This window comes from Notolepis coatsorum (assembly GCF_963971535.1).
Source record: "Notolepis coatsorum genome assembly, chromosome: 19".
Taxonomy (NCBI): Eukaryota; Metazoa; Chordata; class Actinopteri; order Aulopiformes; family Paralepididae; genus Notolepis; species Notolepis coatsorum.
In genome coordinates, this window is record NC_140183.1 from 29,964,514 (window position 1) to 29,988,517 (window position 24,004).

The following is a 24,004-nucleotide window of genomic DNA, read 5'->3' on the forward strand; positions in this document are numbered from 1 at the left end:
CCTCTACACCACCCAGCCTCCTCTACACCACCCAGCCTCCTCTACACCACCCAGCCTCCTCTACACCACCCAGCCTCCTCTACACCACCCAGCCTCCTCTGCACCACCCAGCCTCCTCTGCACCACCCAGCCTCCTCTACCACCCAGCCTCCTCTGCACCACCCAGCCTCCTCTAGTCTACACCACCCAGCCTCCTCTACACCACCCAGCCTCCTCTACCACCCAGCCTCCTCTACACCACCCAGCCTCCTCTACACCACCCAGCCTCCTCTACACCACCCAGCCTCCTCTACCACCCAGCCTCCTCTACACCACCCAGCCTCCACTACACCACCCAGCCTCCTCTACACCACCCAGCCTCCTCTACCACCCAGCCTCCACTACACCACCCAGCCTCCACTACACCACCCAGCCTCCTCTACACCACCCAGCCTCCTCTGCACCACCCAGCCTCCTCTACACCACCCAGCCTCCTCTGCACCACCCAGCCTCCACTACACCACCCAGCCTCCTCTACACCACCCAGCCTCCACTACACCACCCAGCCTCCTCTGCACCACCCAGCCTCCTCTGCACCACCCAGCCTCCTCTACACCACCCAGCCTCCTCTACACCACCCAGCCTCCTCTAGTCTACACCACCCAGCCTCCTCTGCACCACCCAGCCTCCTCTACACCACCCAGCCTCCTCTAGTCTACACCACCCAGCCTCCTCTAGTCTACACCACCCAGCCTCCTCTGCACCACCCAGCCTCCTCTACACCACCCAGCCTCCTCTAGTCTACACCACCCAGCCTCCTCTAGTCTACACCACCCAGCCTCCTCTGCACCACCCAGCCTCCTCTACACCACCCAGCCTCCACTGCACCACCCAGCCTCCTCTACACCACCCAGCCTCCTCTAGTCTACACCACCCAGCCTCCTCTGCACCACCCAGCCTCCTCTACACCACCCAGCCTCCACTGCACCACCCAGCCTCCTCTACACCACCCAGCCTCCACTGCACCACCCAGCCTCCTCTACACCACCCAGCCTCCTCTAGTCTACACCACCCAGCCTCCTCTGCACCACCCAGCCTCCTCTGCACCACCCAGCCTCCTTTAGTCTACACCACCCAGCCTCCTCTACACCACCCAGCCTCCTCTACACCACCCAGCCTCCTCTACACCACCCAGCCTCCTCTACACCACCCAGCCTCCTCTACACCACCCAGCCTCCTCTACACCACCCAGCCTCCTTTAGTCTACACCACCCAGCCTCCTCTACACCACCCAGCCTCCTCTACACCACCCAGCCTCCTCTGCACCACCCAGCCTCCTCTAGTCTACACCACCCAGCCTCCTCTAGTCTACACCACCCAGCCTCCTCTAGTCTACACCACCCAGCCTCCTCTAGTCTACACCACCCAGCCTCCTCTAGTCTACACCACCCAGCCTCCTCTAGTCTACACCACCCAGCCTCTTCTAGTCTACACCACCCAGCCTCTTCTACACCACCCAGCCTCCTCTGCACCACCCAGCCTCCTCTAGGCCATTGAAGACATCACAAGCGCGTTTTTCTTATTGGCCAAGAGACATGTCCGTGAGTTACAGGGCCTGTGGTACAGACCGCTGTCATTGTAAAGGATGGATGATGCAATGCAGTCGTGACTATTAGTCCTTCTGCTCTGCTCTCTAACAGTAGTGTATATTGGGCCGTTTTGTACTTAGTCCAATGTGTTACATGAACCTTTTTCAATTGTTTTACTCACGTTGAGGTCTCTCTGGGAAAACCGCTGTCTTCCCCTCTTACATTACAGAGCAGAATTGATTAGGCGGTTTTGACGTGAGCGAGGAGTGGGTTTTAAAATGGGTCGGCGCGACGTCCGGAGCGAGAGTTCTCCTCCGCTCCAATCCACTCCAGGCCGCTCACAGTGGTTTAACACTGATGTAATATACATGTAGTACAATGCCAAAGCAACAGATGGCGATGTACAAACATGAAGGCCATTTTCAACCAATGAGAAGGGTGAACCTGTGATATCCTGTTCAGGCTTTGTCACTCACAACCTGTTAGAAAAAGTTTTGACGCCATTGTTGTTGTCATTAGCTTACATGCTAACGTTAATGGCAGCGACCATAGCATTGTGGCTAGGCTAGCTATCATCGCTTAATAGAGCTAGTGAATGGATAAACAACGTTATTTAACATTGCAGAATGGGTACAATTACAATGCGGCTCAATACAAACAATTGTTAAGGGGCCCAGGGGGTGTAGACTTTAGTAGTTTGTGTAGAGTAGACTGTAGTTTGAGCTAATTTACACCATGCTCCAAAAAACACAAAATCTGACGAGCGATGTGGCGCGGGGAGCGGGGAGCGCTCGATTCAAGGTGAGCGGTGAGCGAGCGGAGAGCGACTTGGGGGCGGGGTCAACATGAGCGATTAGCGGAGCGGACCAAGCTTTAAAGAGCGAAGAGCGGATTTCTCGCCCATGCCGATCCGCTCACGTGGCCTGGTATACGCGCAGTTGTGTTTCCGGGGTTTCTTAGTGGGTTAAGGGAGCAACCACTCTCTGTTAGTAAACATAGGGGGGTGGTTGTCTCTCCGGTGTGTTGGTAGCAGAGTCGACTCTCAGGTTGAGCCCGGGTCTGACCCCGGCTGCCCGAGAGTATGCCCCCGCATCTTTCATGACGTCTGCCAATTGTGTCAAACTCTTTCTCTGAACCTCGACCTCGCAGGATTAATAAATTGGCAGGGTCAGGGTTCGTGGTGGAATCTGTTCGCTGGCGGAGTTGGCTAATTCCGACTCCGCGAGGTTTGTGGCCCCATGAGATTGTGACATGGTGCACGGCATACCGAACACCCTATCCGACGGGATACTGATCTTACAGTAGGCCCCTTAGGCGCCTGTCTAGTCCGCAGTGCTCCGGGTGCAGGTCGAGTTTTGATCTTAAGACCTGTCGACCTGGATTGAGGGATCAACCACCTTGGAGGGTTGTCCCCCCGGCGCACCAGCTAGCCCCACGACATTGTGGGGGGGAAGCCTCCTTGGGAGCGCTTCGGAGCGGCGTGCCAGGGGGAGAAGGGCCTTCACCTATTGTAGGCCCTGTCCGATACACTGGCGATGTTGGGGGTGGTGTCACCAGTGACCGTCTGGTGGGGTCCCGATGCCGCGGCCTTGTTGACCTCACCAGGCCCCTTTTCAGGGGGTCCTAGCCCCCGGGACCTCCTCCACGCCCCGCTGCTACGGCCTTGCCACGGCCTTGCCACGGGGTTGGGGCTTTTTGACCCCGACCCCGCGATGTTGGGGGCTGTGCCGTTTTTAATTTCTTTCACGTTCGTTCCCTGGTGGCGTGCGGGATGCGCGTCCGAGTAGGCGTCTATACGAAAGTAAGTCCCACAGTCTACTCACCCTGTGCGTTTGAGGTGCTAAACCCTCTTCACACAGTCGAGTCTGGTCTCCCTCCCGTCCCTCACTAGGGGGGGCCGGGGGGCCCGGATCCTCCCCGGTATTCTGATGGTTGTAGGGGGCCTCAGCAAGTACATCTGTTGAGCTTTCCGCTCTGCTCCACTCTTGTGTTCCAGTAGGCAGAGCGCAAAGCCATAAATGAAATATAACGAAGGTTATCCTATAACCCTAGTTATATGAATTATGGCGAGCGCTCTGCTTCGACTCACTGAGGACCCCACGGTCTTCCGTTTCGGCGGTGAAAGACTGGGGAAGGAGCTCATAGTATGGCCATGACCCCGCTTATATATGAGCGGATGTGGGCGTGGTCAGGCAGGTGGGTGCGTACACGTGGGTGAAAGTTTTCATGATAGTATATGATTAAAGGGATAGTTCCAGTAGGCAGAGCACTCTCCATAATTCATATAACTAGGGTTATAGGATAACCTTTGTTTTTGATGGCAGTCCTACAGGTAGTTTTGACGGCAGTCCTACTGGTAGTTTTTGATGGCAGTCCTACTGGTCGTTTTTACTGGTGAACAGGTGATGTGCCTAGGCGGAGTGAGGTGTCAGTGGAGCTCATAACATAAAACGTTTATTTCCTCAGAAGGATTTGGGCTCATCAATAATGCCCTGTTATTCAATAATGTCAAGCTCACTATCTGCTAAACTAGCAAATAAGCTCATTAATATAGTTCAGTGAGCTAGCGAGACAACCAGGCTGACACATACAGTACAATCATATATCTGAGCAGCCTATCTACTGGAAGCTAAAGTGGCCTATCTACTTGAAGCTGAAGTGGCCTATCTACTTGAATCTGAAGTGGCCTGTCTACTTGAAGCTGAAGTGGCCTGTCTACTTGAAGATGAAGTGGCCTGTCTACTTGAAGCTGAAGTGGCCTATCTACTTGAAGCTGAAGTGGCCTGTCTACTTGAAGCTGAAGTACTAGCCTATCTACTGGAAGCTGAAGTGGTCCCTTGATTCCCTATGATATCAGGGAATCACGTAATTTAATATAATCCATATCCAGCTTAATCTGAGTTGATGTGAATTCAGTAGGATTTATCTCTGCTGATTTGCTTCCTTGCTAGTCTATCTCCATATCACTGATTTAGCACCAGCTTGTTCTCATCAGACCTCATACTAATTGACCTGACTGCTGACACTGCAATTTACAGACCGGTGCAAAGCTTATGGAAAGCCTACACAATGTTTACTTTGTAACAAATGCTATTTCAAATGTAACTACTTACAATACTCGGAAATAAAATATACTAAGTAAATAAAAGTAAAATTACAGATTACAATATTTTTTTTTTAATAAAAGAAAATACTATATTAAGGTAACAAGAGTAAATGTAATTAGTTACTACATTAGTTAGTTACTACATACTTACATTCGTGCTTATGCACACACATAGAAGAAACACATGCAGTTTGTGTATCCAGAGGTTACATAATGCATGTTGGTTTCAGTCTGAATATAGAAACACTCTCCTGTAGGAGCGCACGTGTCGAGTGGAGAGTGGACTTCCTGACGTTGTTCTTATAAACAAACTGACAGACAACAGAATGACACTGGAGCCTAAACACCATTGAACCACAACCCAGACAGGAAGCTGCTGCTGACCGACAGGAAACAATTAGTGCTGCTGCTCCTCTCGTGGGGAGGTGTGGTTAACCCAGTGACTGACATTATTATAATACCAATTTAGTTCAATTGAGATTTATTTTTATTCCAGAGTCTGACACTCTTAAAATCTATTTTATTATTATTCTGATTTATTCTGCCAGCACAAAAATAATACAACAAAACAATGTCTTCTGACATTGAATATTTCTTTATGGAATTGGATATTTCAATCTCAAGTTATTGTAACAAATATACAAGAGCCAGAACCCAAACGCAGACGCAGAGCGAGTAGACGAGGAATGGAGTAAAACCAAAAAGTGGGTAATTTATTATACCAAGATATATGGAAAAGGGGAATACTAGGAATTGGAGTAAACAGAACAAAAACACAAAACGGAATAAATGTCCAAACAAAAAGAAACGCAGAGCAAAAATCCAGGGATAACATAAAGGGGCAGGCAGGATGTGAGAGAGAGAGTGGCGGAAAAGACAAGGGAGACAGGGGAAGGGAAGCCTGGTGGCTTGGAGGTGCATGACAGGTATGGGTATTTGTTTGACAATGTCACTTCCACATACACACTAATGGGCTCTCCCCTCTAGCTTAAATCTGTGATTACAGTGACACAGTTATTACACATGTTTTTAGATCACCACAGAAGCCACAATTGTTGACTGAATCACACATAATCACATATAACCCTTTATCAACTCCCTCTAGTACTCATAATCAGATATCTAAGCTTTATCTCTTATGGTTTTGCTTTTATTATTCTCTTTATTATTCTCTCAGTAAGTGATCATTAAAAATCATTGAGGCTTGAGGCATTGAGAGTGTCAGTTTAGATTTTAATCAACCTGTTCCACCCGTGGAATATTTGAGCCTAAAATATATACCTAGGTAAATGGAATATTGCTCCACTTCTACAAGGCTATTTGCATATTCTTGGTATCTAGGTACATCTATGGACCCCAGGGAATGTATTCACAGTGTCAGAAATATTGTGTCTATTACTAGGCTTGCTTAAATTGTGATGAAACAAAGGAGAATATGAATTATGATTTTTCTTTGAATCTTTGACAGTGAATAACACCATGATAATAATGACCAAACTTAAAAAAATTATCTTGTTCAGTACCTTCTTGAGATCATGTGTACGGAAAATCTAAGGAAATTAATAAAGGGAAGATGATTAAACAGAAGGTTCTGTAGATACAGTACTGAATTCTCCCATCCGGACCAATGCAATTTGAAATATTATTATAGAATATAGAATATGATGCTTATAAATTACCTTATTATAGCCAATTCGCACATTTATATATATATATATTTACATATATTATATTTCAAATGCCCGAGTTCAATTTGGATTTAGTATCACCAGGCGTGCATAAGAACAGATAATGATATCTACTGTAATTTACTGTACCTTTTTATTTTCACCACAGTGGAACCATTTTTAAACTAATTTCAGATCTAATTGTTGCTACATGCTAACAATAGGGAGGAGAAACTAACTGTGTTTCAATATTTGTCAAAAACATTATCTTTTGTGGCTTATTATCCCGAATAATAACAGTTATTGAAATAATTCATTCAAAACACTGAACTTTGAATCCCCACAGTATCTGCCAGGAAGTGTAGTTCGGAATAATTCCAACGCTGATCCACAGCTATGCATCCCCTCGGCGAAATAGCAGCAAAAAAACTACAATTCCCATGATTCAAATTTTCCAAAATTCTCGATTTGCTGAATTCTATTCCAAAATGGAATAGAATTCAGCAAATCGAGAAGTTAAAACTATCTAATGGCACTTTTAACCTTTTGCTAAACTAACGTATTGATGATAATATACATTCTACATGCTTTTGTGACATGTTAGTGATGTTAATACTTGAAAACGTTTGATATAAAAATCGCAATAAATATGCAACACTCTTATGACCATATGCCATTTTGGGGTCGGTACCGACCCCGTCGGGTGGAACAAGTTTCAAGTTCAAGTTTCTTTAATAGTTGTCATACAGAAGTACAGAATACTTTTGTACAAAATGCTTCTTACTGTTGCGCTCCAGAGACTGTGCATGACAAGATAAGTATGAAGTAAAAACATAGTAAAAATTAGAAGAAAAAAAAAAGAGGTCACAGTGTTCAGTTTAGACATATGTACAATGTTCGTAGACGTAGTTACCATACAATATACAATACTGTGCAGTGTACTAATATACAATACTATATAGTGCAAGGCATAAATGGACGAGGTGCAGTTTAGGTACAATTCACAGTAGGTGTACGAGTTGTAGTGCAAATCCTTTATCAATAAATATAAAGTGTAAGTGTGTTTGTGTGATCTAAAGTGTGGAGAGTGGGTGCTGCAGTGTGTTGTTTGTTTGAGTGAGTGTGTGTGTGCGTGTGGGTGTGTGTGCTGTGTGCATTTGATGGTTGTTGCATAGTGATTATTGTTCGTTTAGCGATTATTGTTCGTTTAGCAGCCTGATGGCCTGGGGATAGAAGCTCCTTCTGAGGTTAAGGGCTTGTGTCCATAGCGGACGTTTTTTTTTAATGGCGGACCGCTTTGAAAAAAAGGAAAGAAAAGCTCAGAGCGTTTTCCTGGGTCTCGCGACTGCCGCGGCTCCGCCCCTTCCTCGATGTTGATTACCTTGATGAGCGCGCTCCTTTCGCTGGGAGCGCTCCGCCCAAAATCGCTGCCGCCGAGAGCTCATAAACGCGAGGCGCGGCGCTGGGAAGAGGAACGCGCCTGTCGCGCCTGTAGCATAGAAATGAATGACAGGAAGGAGCTGACAACTCATAAAACATCCGCTATGGACACAAGCCCTAAGGCTGGCAGTGGGGTCACATGCACATAAAGAAAATTATGTGTTTTTTTTCCATATCAATTAGACAACTAGTCAATTCTGCAAGGACATTGTGAAAGTGTGGACCTGTGCACCTCCAACCGTGTGGCGATCAGTGGTCCTCATTATCGAAGATGTTCGTAAGTCCCTTGGTAAATATATTGGTAAAAATTTCGTACCAACAGATTTACAGAAATCCTCCTCCGGATTCCTGAACTCGTGAAATGGTCTCCGTAATTGGTCAAAGTTTTCGCAACTGGGTTCCCATGAATGAAATACGTCACTCATTCTTAAACTGAAATGTGCTTTCGCGTTCATGCATTTGCATACAGACACGCCCCGCCAGCTTCCTTATAAGGTGAATGATGCGTGTACAAAGCAGCAGAGGTTCAGCATTGCCCTGCACCATGCTGATTCAACAGGTAGCGTGGAAGCGATTTGCGACTGATCTCAAAATGAGATTAGATTTAAATGTATTGTTATTATACAGCACAAGTACAATACACCATCCAACCAGAGTGGATAAATAAATGCTCCATAAATAAATAAATGTGTGAAGAAATGGCTTAGTGAGGCAGCCTCAGCGTGCAAGCACACACACACACACACGTACTGTATACATGCTAAATTAATCGTTCCAGCAAAGTAGGCTTCTATTATTCTAATGACTTGTTTTATTAGGTATTATAGTAGTCCTACTGTAGAACATGAGATATTAGCATGACATCTCATTTAGTCGTGTTCTACAGTACATGTTCTACATGTTCTACAGTAGGAAGTACTACTATAATACCTAATAGAACAAGTCATTAGAATAATAGAAGCCTACTTTGCTGGAACGATTAATTTCGCACATATACAGTACGTGTGTGTGTATGTGTGTGTGTGTGTGTGTGTGTGTGTGTGTGTGTGTGTGTGTGTGTGTGTGTGTGTGTGTGTGTGTGTGCTTGTGCGCTGAGGCTGCCTCACTAAGCCATTTCTCCACGCATTTATTTAGTTCTAGCAATAGGAATACATCAAACCAACAATAAATAATATCATAGAGAAGAAGACAGTATATGGCATATTAATACAGTATATTCCACTATACAGTAGCTATATCCACGGCGATCGGTTTAGTTCTTATTTATTTAGTTTGCAGTGTGTGTGTAATGCTCACAATGCCTCATTGAGTCAGGACTATAAATGCAAAACGTAATTGTTAATGATACAAATATTGTCGTATTTATTATCATTATAATTATTTAATTCCACGGATGTCTGTAGTATCGGCAATCCCCAATGACTTGTCCCAGAGAAAGCTGTTGAAAACACGGGCGCACACCTGTCTGTCCGACTTACGACTGCCTTTTCGAGTTCGTAAATCCTACAACAAATTTACAATAATAATAATAATGCAGGACCTGCTCAGAGGTCTTTAATTGGCATGCAATTATCCTCAACACACACACCGGAACACACACGCATGCATTGTCTCTGTAGGATCGCCGATGCGATTCGTCTCTGCGATTAACCCATCCCGTCGTCCTTCCCCCCCCAAGGGCAGCCGGGAGCAGACAGGCGTCAAGGTGAGCCGCGCCAGGGGACCAATCCAAGTGCTCCTGTCCGTCTTCGTCAAGAACGCCACAGCGTTAGCAATCTGTTGTTGTGCATGTTTTTCCATTGGGTTTATCTTATCGGGGGGAAACCCTTGCGAGCACGGGGAGAACATGCAAACTCCACACAGAAAGGCCTGGGACATACCCCACCTGTGTACCTGGGATCATGGAAAACCTGGTCCCCAAGCGGGAATCGAACCCTGGACCTTCTTGCTGTGAGGCCACAGTGTTAACCACTACACCACCGTGCCGCAATACGAAGCGGATCCAGAATGCCGAATAAGTACGTAAAGTTACGATGGAATTCTACTGCTACTGCTACATCTACCACTACCACTACATTTACATTTACTACTAATACTGTAACCGAGTGGATTTGAACCTGGGACCATAGGATCCACAGACAGCCGCACTAACCAGCTGAGCTACAGGGTCAGACCCGTTAGCAGGTGCTGGTTGACTGTGACTGACTCGTTACATACCCCCCCCCCCCCCCCCCCCCCTTGGCCCTCTCTCTCACACACACACACACACACACACACACACACACACACACACACACACACACACACACACACAGACACACACACACACACACACACACACACACACACACACACACACACACACACACACACACACACACACACACACACACGCTCACACACACACACACACACACGCTCAGCCAGTTAGGTTGTTATCAGTCAGATCTGATTGGAACTCTCAGCAGCATCCTGGAAGCAATTTGTTTACACACACACACACACTCACACACACACACACACACACACACACACACACACACACACACACACACACACACACACACACACACACACACCACACACACACACACACACACACACACATATACACACACTCTCTCTATCTCACTCTCTCTCTTTCTCTCTCTCTCTCTCTCTCTCTCTCTCTCTCTCTCTCTCTCTCTCTCTCTCTCTCTCTCTCTCTCTCTCTCTCTCTCTCTCTCTCTCTCTCTCACACACACACACACACACACACACACACACACACACACACACACACACACACACACACACACTATCAATCTCACTCTCCCCTCACACACACACACTCTCTATCTCACTCTCTCTCTCACACACACACACACACACACACACACACACACACACACACACACACACACACACACACACACACACACACAGACACACAGACAGACAGAGGGGGGGCACAGACAGGATTGTCTCTCAGTGTGAATGAGGATGACGTTATTGGTAGTTTTGGGGGGAGTGATGTGGTGGTTGTCTGCCTCTTGCTCTCTCTATCTATCTCCCTCTCTCTCTCACTCTCTCTCTCTCTCTCCTCTCTCTCTCTCTCTCTCTCTCTCTCTCTCTCTCTCTCTCTCTCTCTCTCTCTCTCTCTCTCCCCCTTCTCCCCCCTCTCTCCTATATAACCCTGTAGAAACTCCTCCCAGCTAACATCACTCTACATGGTTATCTGGGGCAACAGGTGTGAGTGTGTGACTGACTGCTTTACCTACTGACTGACTGACTGACTGACTGCTTTACTGACTGACTGACTGACTGACTGACTGACTGACTGACTGACTGACTGACTGACAGGTGTGACCCTCAAATTTGGATTGGATTTACAGCCAACAGATTATGGACAATCAGAATTCATCCTGAGAATGGCAGCGTTTCTGCTAATGCTGGCGCCAGGCACAGGTATGACCACGACATGACTCAAACATACAGCCAAACCCTAACCTTAACCTTCACATTAACCAAGGCACAGGTACAAACCTCAACATGACTCAAACATACAGCCAAACCCTAACATTAACCCTAACCCTAACCTTAACCTTAACCTTAACATTAACCAAGGCACAGGTACAACCTCAACATGACTCAAACATACAGCCAAACCCCAACATTAACCCTAACCCTAACCTTAACCTTAACCTTAACATTAACATTAACCTTAACCTTAACCTTAACCTTAACCTTAACCTTAACCTTAACCTTAACCAAGGCACAGGTACAACCTCAACATGACTCAAACATACAGCCAAACTATAACCCTAACCCAGGCACAGGTACGACCTTGACATAACTCAAACATACAGTCAAAAGCTGAAGTGTCTAGACTGTAAGCTATAGTTTGGTTTTTGGACAGTGAGCTAAAGTTGGTCTAGTTTTGGGACAGTGAGCTAAATTGGGTCTAGTTTTGGGACAGGGGAGCTAAATTCGGTTTAGTTTTGGGACAGGGAGCTACATTGGGTCTAGTTTTGGGACAGGGAGCTAAATTGGGTCTAGTTTTTGGACAGGGAGCTAAATTGGGTCTAGTTTTTGGGACAGGGAGCTAAATTCGGTTTAGTTTTGGGACAGGGAGCTAAATTCGGTTTAGTTTTGGGACAGGGGGTTTAAGTTGATACTCCAAGGTTAAAACAGGGTGTGGCTGGCAGGATGGATGTGGTCCAGCCATGGTGTCCCTTGTGTCTCTGCTGTGATTGCACATTGTCACCCGGCACCACCCCAGCCTCTGTCTGCTTCAGTTGTGCTCTGTGCCATATTATGCCCCCCATGAGAGTTGAGATATCTGTAAGTAGCCTATGGAGACGTTCTAATGGCTTAGTGAGGAGTAGGGAGGTCTGGTCACACCTCAGGCTCTAGCTATATACCATAATATAACTATATATAAATTAATAAGTTAATATAGCTATATACCATAATACAACTATATATAATGAGTCACTCTAGCTACAGTATATACCATAATATAACTATATATAATGAGTTACCCTGGCTACAGTATATACCATAATATAACTATATATAATAAGTTACTCTAGCTACACTATATACCATAATATAACTATATATAATAAGTTAATATAGCTATATACCATAATAAAACTATATATAATGAGTTACTCTAGCTACAGTATATATAACTATATATAATAAGTTACTCTAGCTATATACCATCCTATAATTACATATAATAATTACCCTGGCTATATACCATAATATAACTATATATAATAAGTTAATATAGCTATATACCATAATACAACTATATATAATGAGTTACTCTAGCTACAGTATATACCATAATATAACAATATATAATTAGTTACTCTAGCTACAGTATATACCATAATATAACTATATATAATGAGTTACTCTAGCTACAGTATATACCATAATATAACTATATATAATAGGTTACTCTAGTTATAGACCATAATATAACTATATATAATAGGTTACTCTAGTTATATAGCATAATATAACTATATATAATAAGTTACTCTCACTATATACCATAATATAATTATATATAATACGTTTCTCTAGCTATACCAAACTATAACTATATATAATAAGTTACTCTAGCTATATATCATAATATAACTATATTTAATATGTTAATCTAGCTATATACCATAATATAACTATATTTCTCATTTAATTTCAAACCTTTATTTAAAGGTTTTATCAAGAGGCAACTGAGGTTTCCCTCAATTACAGTCCCGACGAGTGTACTTACATCATACATAAGCCATAAAGAATGGCACATAAAACCACACAGCATATAAAATCACAACAATAAGAAAACAAGGCAAGGCAAAAAGTAAGGATAACAAATCGATTAAAACATGTACAACTTGATTGACAAAGGTTGGAGATCAAGGTTTTAAACTCTGCAACAGAGGGGAGATGCTTTAAGGACTGTTGGAGTTCATTCCATGAGCTAGAGGGGCATCATAGTGAAATATACAGTATATATTTAAGGCATCCTTCTTAAAGGACCAGACCAGTCTTTTTGACATGTAGGTTCAGAGTCATTCTTGCCTCTATACAAAAATATTAGTCATACATATTTTCCTAATCTTCTATGTTTACTGAAAGGTGTTGTAGTTATTTCCTGCTAAGTAAAGCTGCCACCACAGGCACCAGTGTATCGAAAGATGTGTCTTTAACACCAAATAAAACTATGAAAGTCACCACCTTTGACTAAAATGCCATGCTAACAAATTTAATTTCAAACCTTTATTTGAACTCAAAAGGCAACTGAGGTTTCCCTTATTTACAGTCAGAGAGTATATACATTTGATGTAAAAACTGTACATTGGAGGAGGTTGGGTAGGTGGGGTGGGGTTGGGTGGGTACAAGCAGGACTGTACAAGCAAAACTGTACATTGGAATATTGACAAAACCATACTTGGTAATTTACTGTACATTGGAGGGGGTTGGGTTAGGACATTTACAGGGGCCAGTTTCGAATTGCAGTCTCCCGTAGGTGTTCTTTGAGAGTGGTTTTGAAAGTGGGTAGTGATTCACATTCCATTACAGCTTTGGGTTGGGCGTTCCACATTGATGTGGCATAATTGCGAAACGTGTTTAGTCCCTTGTTTGAGCTGAATCTGGGTTTAACATGATTTGTGGAGCTCCCTCTGGTGTTGTGATCGTGGTATTCACTGACCTTTGGGAAGTATTTTGACATGTTTGTTGCGGCTCTCCATCAGAGAGGACCAACCAACCTTCTCATAAAGGATCCTATGTGTCATCTTAGACAGATTGGCAGTATCTGAGGAATTCTTCTTCTTCTGGGGTACAACCTCTTTACATTTATATGGTGTATTTATTTGGGATACTACTATACATTTTCCTCTTTATATTTAAAGGAGAACCCAGCATGAGGGTTAAAGGAGAACACAGGGTTAAAGGAGAGCACCACACAAGGGTTAAATGAGAACACCACACAAGGGTTAACGGAGAACACCACACAGGGGTTAAAGGAGAACACCACCCCAGTTTTACATTACACATTTAGAAATCATATTTAGTTGTACGCCAGTTTTATACAATACATTTAGAAATCACATTTAGCTGTATCCCAGTTTCTTACCAAAACATTTAGAAATCACATTTAGTTGTATCCCAGTTTCATACCAAAACATTTAGAAATCACATTTAGTTGTATTCCAGTTTTATACATTTAGAAACATAATTTAGTTGTATCCCAGTTTCATACATTTAGAAACATAATTTAGCCAGTTTCATACCCTCTTCTCCATAAAGCCTCCTAGCTTCAATACAGGAAGAAATAGTCAGACAGACAGGAAGTGAGGTCGTGCCGAGGCTCATAATGGAGCATTCCTGGACAACTGTAAGCACACGGCCATTAACACGCGCACACACACACACGCACGCACGCACGCACACACACACACACACACACACACACACACACACACACACACACACACACACACACACACACACACACACACACACACACACACACACACACACACACACACTCACACACACACACACACACACACACACACACACACACACACACACACACACACACACGCATGCGCGCTTGCACACACACATACACACACACACACACACACACACACACACACACACACACACACACACACACATCCAATTTAAACTAAGACTATTTATACTACAACAAAAAACAATAGCATGAGAAAGCACGGTTATTTATACTTATGAACAATGCACACACACACATTTAGTTGTATGTTTACAGGAATTGTAAAATAGGGATATTTATAGCAATAGACATAAAGAGTGCGACACACACACATTGCACACACTCATGCAGCCATGCACACGCATGTACTGTACTGTACATACACACGCATGCACACACATGTAAATACACACACACATGTACACAAAAACAAACACACACTTCCAGTGCCTCAAATTCAAATTCATTCATCTATTGTCTCTCCTCTATTCTCCTTTCCTTTCCTCTCCTCTCCTCTCCCCTTTCCTCCTATCATCTCCTCTCTCCTCTCTCCTCTCTCATGTTATCTCCTAACCTCCTTGCCCATCCTCTCTTCTCTCCTCCTCTCTCCTCTCCTCTCCATGCATCCTCTCCTCTCCCCTCTCCTCCTCTCTCTTCTCCTCTCCCCTCTTCTCCTCTACTCACCTCTCCTCTCCTCTCCTCTCCTCTCCTCTCCTCTCCTCTCCTCTCCTCTCCTCTCCTCTCCTCTCCTCTCCTCTCCTCTCCTCTCCTATCCTCTCCTCTCCTCTCCCCTCTTCTCCTCTCCACTCTTCCCATCTCCTCTCCTCTCCCCTCTTCTTCTCCTCTCTTCTCCTCTCTTCCCCTCCTCTCCTCTCCCTTATTCTCCTCTCCTGTCCTCCTCTCCTCTCCCCTATTCTCCCCTCCCCTATTCTCCTCTCCTCTCCTCTCCTCTCCTCTCCTCTCCTCTCCTCTCCTCTCCTCTCCTCTCCTCTCCTCTCCTCTCCTCTCCTCTCTTCTCCTCCTCTCCTCTCATCTCCCCTATTCTCTTCTCTTCTCTTCTCTTCTCTTCTCTTCTCTTCTCTTCTCTTCTCTTCTCTTCTCTTCTCTTCTCTTCTCTTCTCTTCTCCTTTCCCCTCTTCTCGGACACAGCCTCTTCACCCTGCTCCCCTGTGGGAGAAGGCTGAGTATCCCAAAGGCTGTGAAAGCTCGTCACTGACTGAGCTTCTTCCCCTCAGGTCCCCCCCCCCCCCCCCCCCTCTGCCCCCAAGTGACACTGGCACAATGACACTGACTGCACTGCACTAGTCTTTACTGGAACTCTGCACTTTACACTTATATATATATATATATATATATATATATATATATACACTTATATATAATATATATATTTAAATGATTAATCCTCCAAGATGCATACACTGTAATGCTGCAACAATTACCAATGTGTTTCTTTACACAAATGGCTTAATAAAGGAATCTGAATCTGAATCTCCTCTCCTCTCTTCTCCTCTCCTCTCTTCTATTCCCCCCCCCCTCTTCTTTTCTCCTCTCCTCTCTTCTCTTCTCCTCCTCCCCTCCCATATCCCCTATTCTCCTCTCCTCTCCTCCCCTCTCCTCTCTTCTCCCATATTCTCCTCTCATTTCCTCTCCTCTCCTCTCCAGATTGTAAGATGGAGATAATCAGCAGCAAGGCAGATGTGCTGGTGGGAGAAAACCAGTTGCTGCTTTGTAAAGGTCAGTCTAACCCTGACTTTAACCCTAACCCACAGCACGCTAGCTTAGCACAATGACTGGAAGTGGATATTTAAGCATTACATCACACGCAGGACAGGGGCGTTTTTAGGGTTAGAAAACATAGGGGGCTTCAGCCCGAGGGGGGTGGAGGGGGGGTCCCCCCCCTTTTTTTTTCTTCTTTTACACAGAAATACGCAATTTTAGAGTAATTAGAGATGAATACTGAATAACTAGAATCATTAGAGGTTCTCAAAGTGAGGTCCATGTCCATGAGAGGGATCTGGGCAGTCCCCATAGAAAATTCAAAGTTAACAGGACCAAATCATCAGTTTCTTATTTATTTATTTAACCTTTATTTAGCCAGATAAAACATTGATCTGGTCCAAGAGGCCCCAACAGGAGTAGAAATATACATATATACACATATATAATATATACATATACTGTACATACATACACACATATACACCAATAACAAAATAAAAACACAGTTTTTTACACTCAAGGAGCAAAACATAGGCCCAGATTTGCACCCCTATAAGCACAATGTCAGCCTCACACTTTTTGCAAAACAATACACACAGTGATTTGCAAAACACTAAACACACTTGCATTACATTAGACACAGAATGTCAAATTACCACACATATGAGCCAATTGGTTAAACACAGCCATCAGATGCACAAACACACCATTGCTTAATTGTAGATACACCAATCAGGTTTAAGCACTATAAAAATGCAGCAGGTGAGGTCACCTGTCTTCAACCAAAATGGAAGGAGAGTGAAGTACTGTACACAGAGAACGTGAAAATATACAATACATTCACCAAACACTACACAAGACAACTAATGATGCAGACTGATGAAAATATACATTTTCTCCCATTTTCCCAAATCAGTCAACATGTCAACATGGAGAATCACAACAAAAAATTATCTTGCCAGATCCAGCTAGGCAAAGAGATAATGTGTAGTATTTTCTGTACTCTATTTAAATGTTTTCAAAATTGTTTTTGTTTTACTGTAATAATTTTAACCTGTACTGGATGCCTGTATCAGTTCCGCAACCGTTTCCATTTCCGGGGTAGGCCTGATTGGCCGCGACAGGCACGTGACCCGCCGCGGCCACGCCCCGCGGCAGCCCCAGGACGCGGCAAGACGAGGCTGCTGTGTTTCACCGCCGCTTTCCGCCTTCAACGCCGCAGCAGCAAATTGTCATCACTTTCCCCACTGAGTTACCATAAGATATACAATATACCAGGGGCGTATCTAGACCCAGCACTTCAGTAGGGCACAGAAGGGCACCAAAAACTATGAAATTTGGCCGGTTTTGGCCGGTTTGTGGGCGAAAATGGGTGGATTTTGTAACTAATTTTTTTAAACTTTATTTCGGTTTTAGGGTTAGGTTAGGGTTATGTTATTTAATTATTTGGGGGAGCCAGCCACCCAAACTCCTGAAATGCATAGAAATCTATGAAATAAATAAAACAATCTGACATTTATATTAAAAAGAGCTAGCCCCCCAAACCCCTAAAATACATAGAAATCTATGCATTTTGGAACAGTTACTATATATATAGTCAAGAAAGCATTTAGTCATACTTAAAGTTTAAAGTGCTTTACTTGCATTGAACATTGCATTGAACATTGAACATTGAGGAGACATCATTAGAAAGCACAATGTATGTTTCCATAGTTACGCAGATTACACACAATTGTACATCTCCGCTGAACCAAATTATCACACAGCTATAAACTCCATTTCCGCCTGTCTCTTAGCAATAAACAAATGGATGACGAACAACTTCCTAAAATTAAATGAGGGCAAAACTGAAATCCTACTAGAATGAATGAATGAATGAAAACTTTATTTAACAGATTGCAGAATGGGTACAAGTTCAAGTTCTTTAATAGTTGTCATACAGAAGTACAGAATACTTTCATACAAAATGCTTCTTACTGTTACGCTCCAGAGACTGTGCTAGACAAGATAGTATCAAATAACATAATAACATAATATAGCATGAATTTAGAAGAAGAAAAATGAGGTCACAGTGTTCGGTATAGACATATGTACAATGTTCTGAGTTACCATATAATATACAATACACAATACTATGCAGTGTACTAATGTACAGTACTATCTAGTGCAAAGCAGAAATGGGATGAGGTACAATTTTAGGTACAATTTACAGTAAGGTGTACGAGTTGTAGTGCAATCCTTCATCCATAAATATAAAGTGTGGGGAGTGGGTGCTACAGTGTGTTTGTTTAAAGTGGGTGTGTGCTATAAAGTGTGTGGAGTGGGTGCTACAGTGTGTTTGTTTAAAGTGAGTGTGTGCGTGTGGATGTGTGTGCTATGTGCGTTTGGTGGTTGTTGTTGTGTAGTGTTCATTCATTGTTCGTTTAGCAGCCTGATGGCCTGGGGATAGAAGCTTCTTCTGAGTCTTTCTGTGCTCGCCTTGAGACTCCGGTATCGCTTGCCTGACCGCAGCAGTTCAAAGAGGCAGTTGTTCGGGTGACTGGAGTCTTTAATGATTCTCTTAGCCTTGCCCTTGCAACGCTTGTTGTAAATGTTCTGGAGGGTGGGGAGCCCCCCTCCAATTGTGCGTTCGGCTGAACGTGTCACTCTTTGTAGTCTGCTTCGGTCTTGTGCAGTGCTATTCCCAAACCAGGAGGTGATGTTGCCGGTCAAGATGCTCTCTATTGTACATGAGTAGAAGTTCTTAAGGATCTTCTGGCTGACTTGGAACTTCCTTAGGCGCCTGAGGAAGTAGAGGCGTTGTCGTGCCTTCTTCACAACACTGTCAATGTGTGTGGTCCATGTCAAGTCCTCGGATATGTAGGCTCCGAGGTACTTAAAGCTGTTGACTCTCTCAACCGGTGCCCCGTCGATGCTGAGGGGGCTGTAGTCCTTGACCCCCGACCTCCTGAAGTCCACAATCATCTCCTTTGTTTTGCTGACGTTCAGGGAGAGGCTGTTTTCCTGGCACCATCCCGCCAGGACCTTGACCTCTTCCAGGTAGGCCCTCTCGTCGTTGGCAGAGATCAGGCCCACCACCACTGTGTCGTCAGCAAATTTGATGATTGTATTGCTACTCCGCTGAGCCACACAGTCGTGTGTGTACAGGGAGTAGAGGAGGGGACTCAGAACACAGCCCTGGGGGGCCCCTATGTTGAGGGTGATGGATGAGGAGGTGCAGTTGCCTGCTATCACCACCTGGGGTCTGCCAGTCAGGAAGTCCAAGACCCACTGGCAGAGGTCATAGCCCAAGCCCAGGTCCCTGAGCTTGGCTATGAGTATGGAGGGGACTATGGTATTGAATGCCGAGCTGTAGTCGATGAATAGCATTCTCACATAGTTCCCCTGCCTCTTGTCCAGGTGTGATGCTGCTGTGTGCAGCACATGGGCTATGGCGTCCTCCGTGGACCTGTTGGGGCGGTATGCAAATTGCAGGGGGTCCATGTTGATGGGGAGGGAGGAGCAGATGTAGCCCTTTACTAGCTTCTCAAAGCACTTCATGGCTATGGAGGTGAGAGCTACAGGGCGGTAGTCGTTGAGGCAAGCAGGCTTGGATTTTTTGGGTACAGGGATAATAGTGGACTTCTTCAGGCAGGTGGGGATGACAGCCTGTTCTAAGGACAGGTTAAATATGTCAGTGAATACTGGGGCCAGTTGGTCGGCACAGACTTTTAGGACGCGGCCGGGGATGCCGTCCGGACCTGCTGCCTTCCTGATATTCACTTTTTTAAAGGTCCGCCTCACCTCATGCTCTGTTACCCTGAACACTGCGCCTCCATCAGCAGCCGACCCCCCCCCCCCCCATTGCCGTGGCTTGTGAGCTGGTGTTGTTATTACCAGCATCAAACCTCGCATAGAAGGTATTGAGGTCATTTGCTAAGGAGATGTCACTGTTCAGTTTGAGGGAGGCGCCTTTGTAGTCTGTCATCGTTTTGAGCCCCTGCCACATAGCTCTAGAGTCAGCTTGTTCAAACTGGAGTTCAATTTTATCCCTGTAGCGCCGTTTGGCCTCTGACACTGTCCTCCTTACGTTGTATCGCGCCACCTTGTGGTCATTCATGTTGCCTGCCACTAGGCCGTCGTTGTATGCTTTGGTGCGCTCTCTCAGAGCTTCACGGACGGATTTGTCTACCCAGGGTTTTTGATTTGGGTAAACTTTCATTTTGGTAGTGGGGATTGTTTCTTCCACCCTAGTACAAACATAGTCCAGCACTGTTTCCGTGTAGACATTAATGTTATCTGTGTCGCGGAACACATTCCAGTCTGTGTAGTGAAACACGGACCGGAGCGTCTCCTCTGACGTCAAATCCCATTTCTGCACCTCTCGCGAGACTACAGGAGTACTTTTAATTCTCTGTTTGTACTTTGGTGAAAGAAAGATGGACGCGTGATCTGATTTACCAAAGCCACTATCAGAATGAGCCTTGTAGCCACCTTTAAATTGCGTGTAACAGTGATCTAGGATGTTACCGCCTCTGGTGTTGCAAGTCACATGCTGATAGAAGTCAGGCAATACCTTTCTCAGATTGGCGCTATTGAAATCTCCCAGCACTAAAATGGCGGCGTTAACATTCGCCACTTGTATTCTATTTACCTCGTCGTGGAGTCTGGAGAGCGCAACCTTGTTGCTGGCTTGCGGTGGAATATACACTCCGATCAGGACGATCGCCGTTAACTCCCTCGGGAGGAAGAAAGGACGACACTTGATGGTTATATATTCCAGTTCTGGGGAGCAGTGGTTGGATAATTCCTTCACGTTAGTTGGATCGCTCCAATTTTTGTTAAACATGAAGGCAATACCTCCTCCACGTTGTTTACCGGACTCTGCTGATGTCCGATCCTTGCGATGGATAAAGAAGTGATCTGCCGGTTGAATTGCGTGGTCTGGAACCTCCGGTGTGAGCCATGTTTCGGTGAAGCAGAGGACGTTGCAGTCCCTAACGTCTCTTTGATATTGAATCCTTGCTCGGATGTCATCCAGTTTATTGTCAATTGATTGTACATTGGCTAGCAATATACTGGGCAGTGGTGTACGGTGGCGTCTGGATCTCAGCCTGTTACGGATCCCAGCCCTCTTCCCACGCCGTCTGGTTCCCCTGTTCCTGGGATCAAGGAACAAAGGATCTGGTCTACTCTCCGGAGAATTTCTTCAGGCCATTGTTGCGGTTCGGAAAGCTGGTCCAGTGAGTAATCCAGTTGGTAAGTTTCCCGTAATCCAATGTCTATGAGTGACTGACGGTCATACACGTTAGATGCACCAACAGTTGGTACAAACAAAACTCTAAAAACTATAAATATTAACAAAAGTAAGCACAGTCTCGACGGAGCGTACAGACAGGCAGCCGGTCGTTGCGGCGCCATCTCCTCAATACAGTACGGCTCAATACATACAATTGTTAAGGGGATGCAGACCTGAGAAAGACGTTTGTCTTGTTTCCATCAGGGTCCCCCATTTTCAATTCATATAGACCAGGGGTGTCCAACCTTTTTTGAACCAAGATCTACTTTTTTATTTACCACCTAGCCCGAGAGCTACCAGCCAAAATTGTATATTGTAAGCCGTCATTTGAGGCTTTATAAAAGCAGCATAATGAACACAAATCTGTCAGTGCCGAGTCTGACCTCATCTTAAATAACAAACAGCATCGCTTGTTGTAGTTAACAAGGAGAGGAAGAGTTGATTTAGCAAAAAAATAAAAAATAAAAAAAATTTGTTTTTTTTAATAATCGAATTTTATTAATCAAGATCTACTTGAAATCAGCCCGCGATCTACCTGTCGATCGCGATCGACTGGTTGGGCCCCACTGATATAGACATTTATGACATACACAACATACATGACATTTATGGCATAGGGACATATAGGTATTTAGTACTGATACATTTGTGACATAGGCGGTATTCAAATATACAGTACTGTTACCCCTAGATCCTGACAGAGTATATACATATGATGGGGAGGGGACTGTACATTAGGAGGGGGTGGGTGGGTGGGAGGGAAATATACATACGGCGGGGAGGGAATATATACATGCGGTGGGGAGGAGACTGTCTATTAGGAGGTGGTGGGGGTTTTGGGCATTTACGGTGGCCAGTTTCGAATTGCAGCCTCCCGTAGGTGCTCTTTAAGAGCGGTTTTGAATGTGGGCAGGGATTCACATTCCTTTACAGCTTTGGGTAGGGCGTTCCACATTGTTGTGGCATAATTGCGAAACGTGTTTAGTCCCTTGTTTGAGCCGAATCTGGGTTTAACATGATTTGTTGAGCTTCCTCTGGTGTAGTGTTGTGGTATTCACTGACCTTTGGGAAGTATTTTGACATGTACATGGGCACCCCGGTCGTATAGTGTATCTTGTAGACCAGGCCCATTGCAAGTTGCTGTACTCTGTCGTCTACTCTAAGCCATCCTAGGTTGGCAAAGTGGGCAGGGGTGAGGTGGGTTCTGGGGTTCAGGTCAAGTAGTAGTCTGACCAGTTTGTTTTGTGATGTTTGTAATTTTGTTTTAAGCGCCTTTGAGGTGCTTTGGTACCATGAGGTGCACGCATAGTCATAGTACCCTTGAATGAGTGCTCCTGCCAGAGTCTTCAGGGTATTCTTGTTTACCAGAGAGGAGATCCGGTACAAGAATCTAGTTCGTTGGTTGACTTTTTTTTTTACATTGGATGCCATTTTGTCACAGGAAAGATTTGCCTCTAGGATGGAACCCAGGTAGGTAATTTCGTCTTTCCTTGTGACAATATTGTCACCCACTGTAACTGAGAATCCGTCGGTCTTGCTGAGTTTGTTATTTGAACCGAAGAGAATGGACTCTGTTTTGCCCATGTGTAATGATAGTTTGTTATCAGCGAGCCATATGCAGATTTTGCCTAGTTCCGTGCTGAGGGTTTTTTCAACCTGCAATTTGTTCTTGTCAGAGACCAGCAGGGCTGAGTCGTCCGCAAACAGGAACAAGTTGCAGTCACAGGCTGACGACATGTCATTTGCATAAATTAGGAAGAGTAGTGGTCCTAGTATGCTTCCTTGTGGAACACCACAGCTCACTGTGAGGGGGGGGGATAGAGTACCGTTTACCTCTACCATCTGTTCTCTCCCCTCCAGGTAGGATTGCATCCAGCTCACTGATAGGCTATCAAAACCAATTGCTTTTAGCTTGTCCATTAGAATGGAGTGATTGACAGTGTCGAAGGCCTTTTGTAGGTCCAGCATGACCATGCCGCAGTATTTGCCCGCGTCCACCTCTTGTTTGATGTGGTCGTTCAAATAGAGGAGGCATGTGTCAGTGGAGTGGGACGTTCTGAAGCCAGATTGGAATTCGTAGATTAGGTTTTTTTCCGCCAGGTACTTTTCGACCTGTTCGTAGACTATTTTCTCCATGACTTTCGAGATGGAGGTAAGAATAGAAACAGGGCGGTAGTTGCCTGGGTCTAATTTGCTGCC

At 44.8% G+C, this 24,004-nt stretch overlaps 1 protein-coding gene across 3 annotated transcripts in view; it reads left to right on the forward strand.

The window, feature by feature from the left end:
• Positions 1-10,952: 10,952 nt before the first annotated feature.
• The window catches only part of ncam3 (neural cell adhesion molecule 3), a 56,375-nt gene continuing 43,323 nt past the window's right edge, over positions 10,953-24,004 (forward strand). The window contains exons 1-2 of one of the 3 annotated variants that reach the window (XM_084336844.1): positions 10,953-11,228; positions 16,471-16,542. In XM_084336844.1, coding sequence (XP_084192970.1) covers positions 11,192-11,228; positions 16,471-16,542 — 109 coding nt within the window. In that variant the 5' untranslated portion in view covers positions 10,953-11,191. The remainder of the gene's footprint in view (positions 11,229-16,470; positions 16,543-24,004) is intronic. The other 2 variants (XM_084336843.1, XM_084336845.1) reach the window with 2 other exon arrangements.